We start from the raw sequence: 13,074 nt of genomic DNA on the forward strand, positions 1-13,074 counted from the left end.
CTGTTGATTTTTGGCCTTGTACAACTCATTCAGTGCAATCTTAATGCCAGCATTGGTTTGTGGTGGTAAATAGACAGCTATGAAAAATATAGATGAAAACTCTCTTGGTAAATAGTGTGGTCTACAGCTTATCATAAGATACTCTACCTCAGGCGAGCAAAACCTCGAGACTTCCTTAGTATTTGACTTTGTGCACCAGCTGTTGTTTACAAATATACACAGACCGCCACCCCTTGTCTTACCGGAGTCAGCCGTTCTATCCTGCCGATGTAGCGTATAGCCCGCTAGCTGTATGATATCCATGTCGTCGTTCAGCCACGACTCGGTGAAACATAAGATATTACAGTTTTTAATGTCCCGTTGGTAGGATAACCGTAATCTTAGGTCATCCAATTTATTTTCAAATGATTGAACGTTGGCTAATAGGATTGATGGAAGAGGCAGTTTACTCGCTCGCCGTCGGATCCTTACAAGGCACCCCGATCTACGTCCACGATATCTCCGTCTCTTCCTCACGCGAATGACGGGGATTTGGGCTTTGTCGGGTGTCTGTATGATATCCTTTGCGTCCGACTTTGTCCAATACGAGGTGAGTAATCGCTGTCCTGATATCCAAAAGCTATTTTTGGTCATAAGAGACGGTGGCAGAAACATTGTGTACAGAATAAATTACAAATAATTCGAAACAACACACATAATAGCACAATTGGTTAGGGGGCTGTAAAATGGCAGCCATCTCCTCCGGAGTCATTGTAATCCAACATTCTAATCCAAAGCAGCCAACAAGTGCTCAGCATATGTGGGAACTCTTTCAAGACTGTTGGAAAAGCATTCCAGGTGAAGCTGGTTGAGAGAATGCCAAGAGAGTGCAAAGCTGTCATCAAGGCAAAGGGTGGCAATTTGAAGAATCTCAAATATAAAATATATTTTGATTTGTTTAACACTTTTTTGGGTACTACATGATTCCATACATGTTATTTCATAGTTTTGATGTCTTCACTTTTATTCTACAATGTGAGTAAGTGTGTCCAAACTTTTGACTGGTACTGTACGTCATTGCCAAATTGTAAGCCTATTAATTGGTGCAATTATTTATTTATCCCAGTAATTAAGGCATCATGTCAACATCTACCCATCTGCGCAACACGCTCGACTACGAACGGGCCCAAATTTGTTGACACTGACATCATGTGATGGTGCGCAAAGAACGAGTCGAGAAGAAGGTCAGTGTGCAAAATCAAGACATGAGAGATTTCCGCAAAAGAAACAAGGTGTTGTAGACAAGACAAAAACGTCAACACAGGAGATAGAAAGTAAGTTTGACATGCAATCTGTTTTGCTTTTTTGTGTAAATGAATTCTGCTGGACGATTTAGCATAGGTAGTTAACTAGCTAACATTTGTCCACTAGCTAGCCTAGTGTTGGCTAGCTAGGTAACTGTAGATAGCTAGCTAACGTGAGCGTTTCTGGCATTTTTGTTAGGCCTACCAGCTAGCTAGCTAGCTAGTTAGTTATCTACAGAATAGACTTTCCATGCAATCTGTTGATTTTTTTTTGGATTAGCTAGCTAGCTATGGCCCTACTTCTGAAAAAGTTAATCGGGCCAGATATGCTGAAGTAGACTCGGCCCGAGTACCATTAGTACCAGAGTAATATGATTCTGCCGGACTCGGGAAGTCCCCAGAGTCTGTGTCGATGCCGAGGCCCCCGAGTCTCAAACGGAATAGGCCCGAACACACCGTGTTGACTGGGTAGCACGGTAGCTAGATAGTTTTCTAACCTTCACTAGCTAGCTACCTAAAGCTGGCAAATAGCTATGCTATGGTCGCTACTTGTGAACTAACTAATGTTAGCTGGGCTCGATGGTCTTATCTTTCCTGAACCTTTTTCTCAGGTTATCTGTACCCCAAGGGTATTACGTGAGACACACCCAGCATGTTAACGTTAGCTAGCTAGCTAGCCACTTGTGCCAACATACTATGAGTGACATTAGTTCCTTTTCAATGTAGCTAAACACTAGCTAACTTATTAGTGTTAGCAAGCACTATTATTGCTAGCTGGATAACACAAAGTAGCAGGCCTAAACTATATAAATCATTATGATGCTAACTAGTATAAGGTAATGTAAATTGTCATAGCTAAATTTTTCTTCTCTACCACATATTCTTCTTCTCTACCATAAGGTCTCAGACTCTAGGATGGGAAATGCTTACAACAAAGAAACAGATGAAGACCGAGAGAGTTCTCCTTGTCCCTTTCCATTGTTACTTGTAATGTTAAAAAGCGAAGAAAAAGACAATCCCGTTCTAAATAAGCTATCTAGACTACCACTCACCACCACTAAAATAGTTATTTTTATGTTATTGAGTAGGTCTATATCTTTTGTTTAATCTAATGAATCAAATTATTAATCTAACAATAGAAATCCTTGTAATTTTCTAAGAAATGTAAGGTATTTTTACATGTTGCAATAAAGTTGACTAAAGGAGAAGCTCACCTTTTGTATTTTGATTTGGTAATGAGTAGTAGGTAATTATGTAAGGGATAAACACCGACATTCTGTATACTACCTTGGAAATAATGGATGACGCGGCAGGCCCCCTTTGCGGAGTTCATTTTTCAAAGGTAATGTACAGAACGGACGCGTTTATCCTGCTTATACCACAGTTGCTAACAAAACAATATGAAAGCACACATTTACCGGTAGAAAAAAATAATAATTCATTGATATGTTCATTTTTATAAGCGAATTCATACTTTCTCATGTTTTGGTTGCTAGAGACGTGATCGTCCGAGTCGTTCGTTCGATTAGTTTGACATTTATGGATGCGACCCAGTCTTTTGTTCTTTATGTTCCATTGCCGGCAACGTTCTTATCCCTTGCTTGCTAGGTAGCTATCTACAGCTAACACAGTCACGACCTCTGCAGTCAGAATAGCAGCAAAGTAGCTGTTTTCTATTGACATTCATTTGGATACATCCATAACAATGAGCTGATAATGCCCGATTTTGCCTGGCATAGCTATAAACGTTTGCCTTCTCATCAGGACACTCGTCAACACTGACTGTTAATTACTAGGAGATCGCATTGCATATCAAACACAACTAGGCTAGAAGCTAGCTAAATAGTTTGTTGCTAGCAAACCTGCCAATATGACAACTGAATTCAAAAATATCATTTGATGTAAACAGCTGGTCAAACTAGAAACGTGGGAGGATTTGACAGCTTTAGCAGCAGAGGGGACGGGATGAATTCAAGTTCATCACTCACCACGTTAGGTCATCAGATGCTCCAAAGAAAGATCAGTTAGCTACGTTTTTTTCCTTGTTGGACCTGCGTTCACGATGTATCCAATTTCAGTTTGTGTAGTTGTTGGTTTAGCTTTCTGTAACTTTGTAGCAATTAAGGTCTGCATGTGTAGGCTCATATTGAGTCATGATTGTGTCCGTTTTTTCCAAGTGTCCCGATATCTTTTCCAACTGTCCCATTATCTGGTTTTAATGTCCATTCTAGAATGCCCTTCTAGACAATCAGAAACGAGTATTCAAAAATGCTGTGGTATAAATCCAAATTGCTCATATGTAACTTTAAAGTTACACTGAACTTTAAATAGGTAAATCCTGTGTTACAACTAGTGACGAGGATATTCTCTGTGTTGTGTTTGTGTATTTATTTTCTCACTTGGATGGCGCATTCAGAAGCTGACATTAGATTGTCAGGATTGGGAACATTACATACTTGTAATTATTGTGTACCAACAAAGTAAGAACCACTTAAGATACATTTAATTTTAACTAGGTAAATCCTGTGTAACACCTAGTATTTACAATGTACGTATGCAGATATTACATGTGTACTAGTGTGTTTATTTTCTCACTTGGCTGGTGCTTCCAGAAACTTTGCAATTAGGGCCAGGTTGTCAAGATGGGTAATGCACTATATAAGTACACATTAATTCAAAGTACCCCTCAAGATACACTTCATTTTAACTAGCTTAATCCTGTTTAACACCTAGTAATTACATTGTACTTACGCAGATTTTACATGTACTCTGTGGTGTACTACTGTGTTTATTTTCTCACTTGGAATGTGCTCCCAGATGCTTTAAAATTAGGGCCAGGTTGTCAGGATGGGTAATGTACTATAAAAGTACACATTAATTACAAGCAAGTACCACTCAAGATACACTTCATTTTAACTAGCTAAAATCCTGTGTAACACCTAGTAATTAAAGCTGAGAAGAAACAAAACTCTAAATTGGTGAATTTAGTGGCAACTTGCCCATTTGTAACAAGTATAGTAACAAGCATTCGTTGTTACACCTCTGTAATTACAGACTGCAATTACCACCAGTTACATGTTATTACAGTGTAACTATGAGTTATTACAATTAACTACAATGCTTGTAATAAGGACCCCTTAAAATGAAGTGTTACCCATGTTTTCATTTTGTCATTATTAGGTGTTGTGTGTACATGGGTGAGAAAAAACATATATTTAATAATGTTTTAATTCAGGCTGTAACACAACAAAATGTGGAATAAGTCAAGCAGTATGAATACTTTCTGAAGGCACATTGTTTGGTAAAATGTAATGTGCTGCCAAATATCAATTTCTGATGGTTTCTTATATATAGTGTATATGAGCTACTAGGAATCCAGTGTAGATAAATACTATTACTGCATTTTCACCCTTTAAAATGAAACAATCGATCAGCCAATTCATTTAAATTTCCGATCTAGGTGTTGACCAGTATAAACAAAAAATACTGTATTTGCTAACTGTAGACCAGTGTTCCTTTACAATGAAGGAAATGCAACCAAACCACAGGCTGCCAGTGCCATGTGATCACTTCAGAGTGTGAGGTGTTGACTGTTTTGTGGTGCTGGCTGTTTTCACACCTTCTGCACACTCCTTCAAAGCATAAGCTCACATCTTATCTAGGTTAAATATATGATCTTCTTTTCATTTGCTCTGCCCACAGAATTGAAGTAAACACATACTCTGCGCTACTGTCATTGAGTATAGGCTACACGTCTATCTCTCAAAAGGATATCACCTATCAATCATCCAATGTTCAATTTGTGATGGTTTTGTTGAAGGACTTCACCTAGGCCTAATGATTACACGTCACATGTCAATCTCCAGTAAGGTTATCTCAAACAGGTTTCACAACCATTATCATATTGAGCAACTGAGTGTACACTGTGTGCCAGCGGGTCACAGATAAGGCCATGAGAAAATGACAGGACGTTTGTTCTCATCACTGCTCGCACAGAAAGCATCAACGGAAACTGACTGATGCCTCGCACCCTGCCACCTAATGCAGTGCCTGGCAGTGAGATTAAAGGATGTGACAGGTGTGGCATATCAAGAAGCTGATTAAACAGCATGATCATTACACATTACACACACTCTAAAATGTGAAGTTTTATCACACAACACAATGCCACAGATGTCTCAACATTTTGGGGGAGCATGCAATTGTCATGCTGACTGCATGAATGTCCACCAGAGCTGTTGCCAGAGAATTTACGTGTTCATTTCTCTACCATAACCCGCCTCCAACGTCATTTTAGAGAATTTGGCAGTACGTCCAACCGGCCTCACAACTGCAGACTAAGTGTATGGTGTCGTGTGGGTGAGCGGTTTGTTGATGTCAACGTTTTGATCAGAGTTTCCCATGGTGGCGGTGGGGTTATAGTATGGGCAGGCATAAGCTACGGACAATGAAAAAAATTGCATTTTATTGATGACAATTTGAATGCACAGAGATACTGTGACGAGATCCTGAGGCCCATTGTCGTGCCATTCATCCGCCGCCATCACCTCAAGTTTCAGCATGATAATGCTGTACACAATTCCTGGAAGCTGAAAATGTCCCAGGTCTTCCATGGCCTGCATACTCACCAGACATGTCACCCATTGAGCATGTTTGGGATGCTCTTGATCGACAGCGTGTTCCAGTTCCCGCCAATATCCAGCAACTCGTCACGGGCATTGAAGAGGACTGGGACAACATTCCACAGGCCACAATCAACAGCCTGATCAACTATGCGAAGGAGATGTGTCGCGCTGCATGAGGCAAATGGTGGTCACACCAGATACTGACTGGTTTTCTGATCCCCAGCCCCTACGAAGGTATGTCTGTATTCCCAGACGTGAAAACCATAGATTAGGGCCTAATTTATTTATTTGAATTGACTTGACTTCCTTATCTGAACTGTAACTCAGTAAAATATTTTATATTGTTGCATGTTTGCGTATATATTTTATTCAGTATAGTTTTCAGAGACTTGAAAAATGGCATGACTAGCAAGCATTAAACTGTGAAATTCATTGTCCATTTCAACAACCTGCCATCATTCTGAATATGTGGAACAGAAGGTCAGGTCTGGGCTCCAATGCTGTTTTTTCACACGACTAAAGGGAACTTTGGCTAAAGTACAGTTATGCTTTAGGTTCCCACAGACTAGCATCTAACCCAAGTTTCTCAAGCCCTTTGAAACCAGATGATTCATAGTGCAAATGCAACTGAAAAAACATGGGGGCATGAATGAACATTTGAACTTTCAAATCATATAACCAGCCAACAAATTCCCATGCGAAAAAACTATTCTTATCTCAACGAAGTTTAATTGGTATAATTTATGGAAGTATCTGTTTTATCAATCGCAGTGGATGTTATTTCGTTGCCGCTGGTCAGCAACCAGCACTTCAACTTGCAAATACAGCAGTTTGCCACTGTTTTGAGTGAAAGTCCAATCATTTTGAGGAAGCAGAGAAAACATTGTTGAGCTTTTGGATCTATTTTGATTGGTAAGTTTACTATAGTTACTGAAGAAATAAACTGAGAAGTGTTTTGACTTCTCAATATGCTACTAAGTAGCGTGAACATGTAATGCCTATAAAAGCTATGAATGGTAAAGTTATGTTATAAAAAGAAGCATTTCAATACAATACAGTTATAGGAACTACTTATGAGAATTTTATACATTACTTTCTTATTATGCTTTGTTTCAATATGCCTAAAATATAGCTTAAAGCATTTTAACTTTGTTATTATTCTTCTGTGTTCCTTTATTTTAAAAGGTACACACAAATGTAATCGAAGCATTACAGTTGATATTATCCTTATTTGGAATGTTTTCAGCTAAATGCACATTGTTAAACTGCAAAAAGACTTAGTCAACTATGAAATAGTTTGGGAAAAAGTACTTATTGGCAATCATAAAAACACCCAATTTATTACACAAAAGTGTATTATTTGTATTTATAATGCTTAAAATGTCATCTTACTAATGATGTGAACATGGAAAACCATTTTGAATATTATTGTAATAGTTTTCATACAGCAGAAAGGAACCACTAACAAATTAATGTTACTGTTAACAAATTGCTATTTAATATTATTATTAATTTACGAATGTCAACAATCATAATAAACAGGCTACTCGTGAATTAATCATATTCAAAATATGGTTGTTCGGTTAAAAAAGAAAGCAAAATAAATAAGTAATATAAATGCAAACATCAATTCAAACTATTAATGATAATGAAATATACAATTCTGATATGCAAGTTGTAACTGTTATACATAAAATATATTTCAGTGAATACTTTCACTGAGCTTTTGAAATACATACAGTAACACCTAAAATCACCTCAACCTTTAGGGCTTCGGACTACAAAAAGGCTATAAAATATGCAGAACCCTTCTATCAGACTTTCTGGTCGAACGACTGGAGACGAGTTCTGGAGGCTGTTGTGCCGCAGCTCTCTGAGGTGCCATTGTAGGAGAAGTCGGTGGACGAGGCATAGCCCTGGTGCAGCCCACGCTTCCGCACGCAGCTCAGGAACAGGCTCGCTGCCTGCCGTCTGAAGTGGTGATCCAGGGACAGGTAGATGGCCGGGTTCACACAGCTGTTGAGGAAGGCCAAGCAGCAGGAGAGAGTGAGGCCCTGGCTCAGGACAGTCTGGGTCTCATTGCTCAGATCGGCCCCAGACAGCCTGAAACCAATTAGGATGGTCTTGAAGACGTTGAAGGGAAGCCAAGACACCACGAAGGCCACAATGATGATGAAGGCCATTTTGAGAGAGTGGCGGCGTCGGGCTTTCGCGCGGGGGTTTCCCGCGGCAACACAGTGTCGGCGCAGGCGGGCCAGGATGGAGCAGTAGCAGAGGAGGATGATGAGCACCGGCAGGGCGAAGGTCAGGAAGATCGTGGTCAGGCTCAGACCCAGGAAGAAGGACGACTCTTCGTCCTCCAGACAAAAGGGTTCACCGTTGGGGGTACGTACGCTACGGTAAACCAGGGAGGGGATACCCAGAGCCAGGGATAGCAGCCAGACTACGGCGCAGGTGAGACGCACACACCGGCTGCTGCGGAGGAAGCGGGAGTCCATGAGGCGCACAACGGCCAGGTAGCGGTCCATGCTCATGCAGGTCAGGAAGAAGATGTTGGAGAAGCGGTTGACAGAGACGATGTAGCTGCTCAGTTTGCAGAGGAGGTACCCAAAAGGCCAGTGTCCCTCCTGACTGGAGGAGACGGCCCACAGAGGGAGGGTGAGGACAAACACCAGGTCCGCCAGCGCCAGGTTAACCACAAATGTATCCACCAGACGACCACCCTTCTTCCCCCTGCTGCCCATGACCACGATCACAAAGAGGTTTCCCAGGAAGCCTGTGAAAAACATGAGGAAATAAAGCAGTGGCAGGTAGATGTGAGAATAGGATAGTCTGGAGCTGGAGTGGTCCCCAGGGTTGGTTAGATTGTCGCTGTCACTGTACAGCATGTCAGTGTCATTGTCATCGTTGTAGAAGTACTCGTCGTTGTCATACATCTCCATTCTATGATCAAAGAGAAGTGTCTCAACTGCTTGCGCTCTGTGTATCTGGCTGGCAAGCTCAATGCTTCTAGACATACTATTCTGTGTCACATGCTTAAAAACCACAGACAAACTGCCAGGTCCTGTTTTCTTCTGTGATTTCTAGCATGTGTTCTATCTGGCATATTCTTGCACAAAATTCAGACACAAATTACTACTATTTCTCATGATAATTTTTACAATATACTCTATTTGCATATCATTTTTCAAGTAGAACCACTTTAGACACTCTTCCTTACATGCAGGCAAAAAGTTAAGCAAGAAGAAACAAAAACATATCAAGAGAAAAAGTACATATACAATCTGGGCAATGCCATTTGGATGAAAATAATCAAAAACAACTAAGGACTGAATTATACTAGCAGACCAAACAATAAAAGCTAAAAGTATTTGACAGGGACAGGATGTTTATGGTATTCAAGGGATTGATGTAGGCATACTTTAATTATGATTTTCTACATGTTAAAAAACATACATTCACAGAGTGGGTTTGTAATTTCAATCATAAAATTTAACTGAGACATGACATTGAACATCAACTTTATATTACTCATATTCTCTTGTGTGAAAGGCGTGAAAACACCAAACACTTATCAATTTGCATTTGTCACATGCGCCAAATACAACAGGTGTAGACTTTACAGTGAAATGCTTGCTTACGAGCCCTTCCCAACGATGCTGAGTTAAAAATAATAATACAAATAAAAATAGTAACACAAGAGGAATAAAATACACAGGAATTAAGCTATATACAGGGAGTACCAGTACTAGATCAATGTGCAAGGGTACAAGGTATTTGAGGAAGATACAGTATGTACATGAAGGCAGGGTCAAAAGACTAGGCATCAGAATAGATAATAATAAGACTAAAATCAAAAACAGAGTAGCAGCAGCATATGACGAGTGTGAAAGTGTGTGTGTGTGGTGTGTGGGTTTTGTATGAGAGTGTCAGTGTAATATATATATATATATATATATACACAGTGGGGGGAAAAAGTATTTAGTCAGCCACCAATTGTGCAAGTTCTCCCACTTAAAAAGATGAGAGAGGCCTGTAATGTTCATCATAGGTACACGTCAACTATGACAGACAAAATGAGATTTTTTTCTCCAGAAAATCACATTGTAGGATTTTTAATGAATGTATTTGCAAATTATGGTGGAAAATAAGTATTTGGTCAATAACAAAAGTTTCTCAATACTTTGTTATATACCCTTTGTTGGCAATGACACAGGTCAAACGTTTTCTGTAAGTCTGTAAGGTTTTCACACACTGTTGCTGGTATTTTGGCCCATTCCTCCATGCAGATCTCCTCTAGAGCAGTGATGTTTTGGGGCTGTCGCTGGGCAACACGGACTTTCAACTCCCTCCAAAGATTTTCTATGGGGTTGAGATCTGGAGACTCCAGGACCTTGAAATGCTTCTTACGAAGACACTCCTTCGTTGCCCGGGCGGTGTGTTTGGGATCATTGTCATGCTGAAAGACCCAGCCACGTTTCATCTTCAATGCCCTTGCTGATGGAAGGAGGTTTTCACTCAAAATCACACGATACATGGCCCCATTCATTCTTTCCTTTACACGGATCAGTCGTCCTGGTCCCTTTGCAGAAAAACTGCCCCAAAGCATGATGTTTCCACCCCCATGCTTCACAGTAGGTATGGTGTTCTTTGGATGCAACTCAGCATTCTTTGTCCTCCAAACACGACGAGTTGAGTTTTTACCAAAAAGTTCTATTTTGGTTTCATCTGACCATATGACATTCTCCCAATCCTCTACTGGATCATCCAAATGCACTCTAGCAAACTTCAGACGTGTCTGGCACTGCAGGATTTGAGTCCCTGGCGGCGTAGTGTGTTACTGATGGTAGGCTTTGTTACTTTGGTCCCAGCTCTCTGCAGGTCATTCACTAGGTCCCCCCGTGTGGTTCTGGGATTTTTGCTCACCGTTCTTGTGATCATTTTGACCCCACGGGGTGAGATCTTGCGTGGAGCCCCAGATCGAGGGAGATTATCAGTGGTCTTGTATGTCTTCCATTTCCTAATAATTGCTCCCACAGTTGATTTCTTCAAACCAAGCTGCTTACCTATTGCAGATTCAGTCTTCTCAGCCTGGTGCAGGTCTACAATTTTGTTTCTGGTGTCCTTTGACAGCTCTTTGGTCTTGGCCATAGTGGAGTTTGGAGTGTGACTGTTTGAGGTTGTGGACAGGTGTCTTTTATACTGATAACAAGTTCAAACAGGTGCCATTAAAACAGGTAACGAGTGGAGGACAGAGGAGCCTCTTAAAGAATAAGTTACAGGTCTGTGAGAGCCAGAAATCTTGCTTGTTTGTAGGTGACCAAGTACTTATTTTCCACCATAATTTGCAAATAAATTCATTAAAAATCTTACAATGTGATTTTCTGGATTTTTTTTCTCTCAATTTGTCTGTCATAGTTGACGTGTACCTATGATGAAAATTACAGGCCTCTCTCATCTTTTTAAGTGGGAGAACTTGCACAATTGGTGGCTGACTAAATACTTTTTCCCCCCACTGTACAGGGGCGGTGTGTTCATTAGGGCGATATGGGCGACGCACTGCCAAACGGGAAAAGGAAGGGATTTTTTTCTAATCAATTATATCACGGCAACAGTAGTTATCAGTGTTCTAATCTAGACGTCTGATCTGCCACTAAATGTCCAATCAGGCTAAAGTCGTGCTTCAAATGCCCCCCCCCCTTTTGGGGCGATTTCAGTCAGGTTGAAAATCGCCCCAGAAGTCTCTCATAGACTCTCATGTAAAAAAATTTTTTTCAAATATCAGAGCTTTCAATACAATCTCTATGGGTTTCTGAGGGCTTGCACTTACGCGCTTTCGTCATACGTAACATAACCATGAACGTAACTAAGAAAAGAGCGGGTAGCAGCGTCAATCAATTCACGTACTACTATCAAGATGGCTAACGTTCAGTGCAACTCGATTGTCTTTTTGAAAGAAGTTCACATCAAAGACCATTCAAAACGAGCTACTGGAGTGTATGCTAGCGGTCATGAGGGAACATATTGTGGAGGAGGTGAAGTCGGCGAAATTCGTAGCTATCCAAGCTGACGAGACCACGGACGTTTCTACACAGACACAGCTGGTGCTTGTGCTGAGGTACATAGATAGCAACCACAAAGTGCAGGAGCGCTTTTTTGAGTTCCTTCCCATCTCGGAATCAACCTCAGTCTCAATCGCCAGTGTGCTTTTGGAGAGACTGAACGGTATTTTTGCCGACGGCGAGAAAGTCAAACTGTGGTGCACTGGCACTGTACCAGGTTCTCATGAGCTACAACCTCCAGGAGACGTTCTCTGAGACTGTGACTCTGTTGAACATCCTCATAACTACTCCAATGACAACAGCTGAAGCTGAGAGATGTTTCTCAACTTTGACACGAGTTAAGACATTCCTGCGAAATTCAATGGGCCAGGAACGTCTGAATGCACTGGCCATGCTTTCCATGGAGAGGGAACTAGTCCTCAGCATGCCTGATTTCAATGAGAAAGTCATTGACCGCTTTGCTGCATTGAAAGAGAGAAGAGAACAGTTTCAGTACAAGTAATGTAGCCTCTCTCTCTCGTTGTCCCTCCCTGTCTGTCTCTTTAACACACACACGCCCAAATCAGTTCACAGTTGATGTTGTTTAAAATAGTTATTTTTCATTTAAAAAAAAGTAAAAAAAAAAATAATCTGTTTATGTTCATTTTTACAAATCTATACAATTGGCCAGAATATGGTTGTTCATATTTACAAATCTATACAATTGGCCAGAATATGGTTGTTCATTTTTACAAAGCCATACAGATAGCTGTGTTTACCTTTTCTATAAATTATTTTCAAATTCTGTTTTCAGGCAAAATGTCTATCACTGTTCATTTTCACAAATATATACAAGAGGGCAGAATATGGAAGTCTATAAAAATTTCTTATTACCAATAACTTGCATCAATGTTTTCAGTAGCCTCTATCAAAAGCTCCTGCTTGCTTGTTGTGAATTATGCTCAGGTGCACATATTTCCAATTCAACCATGAGGCAAAAAATGTGGTAAAAGCTCTTGTTGATCCTGCAATCTGAACAAATACCAAGATGCTGTATTTTCAGCTGATATTTCATTTGTTTATGGAAATGCATATTGTTTATGCAGTGTTGAGGAATGTGAAAGA

The 13,074-nt window shown here is 40.4% G+C and overlaps 1 protein-coding gene across 1 annotated transcript; it reads right to left on the minus strand.

Annotated features, from left to right (window-relative positions):
- Positions 1 to 7,460: 7,460 nt before the first annotated feature.
- Positions 7,461 to 9,545, minus strand: LOC121578575 (probable G-protein coupled receptor 25). The gene has a single exon (XM_041892943.2). It carries the CDS (start codon positions 8,923 to 8,925, stop codon positions 7,723 to 7,725), a length of 1,203 nt encoding a protein of 400 aa, XP_041748877.2. The 5' UTR covers positions 8,926 to 9,545; the 3' UTR covers positions 7,461 to 7,722.
- Positions 9,546 to 13,074: the final 3,529 nt, after the last annotated feature.

Source organism: Coregonus clupeaformis, unplaced genomic scaffold (genome assembly GCF_020615455.1).
Source record: "Coregonus clupeaformis isolate EN_2021a unplaced genomic scaffold, ASM2061545v1 scaf0043, whole genome shotgun sequence".
Taxonomy (NCBI): Eukaryota; Metazoa; Chordata; class Actinopteri; order Salmoniformes; family Salmonidae; genus Coregonus; species Coregonus clupeaformis.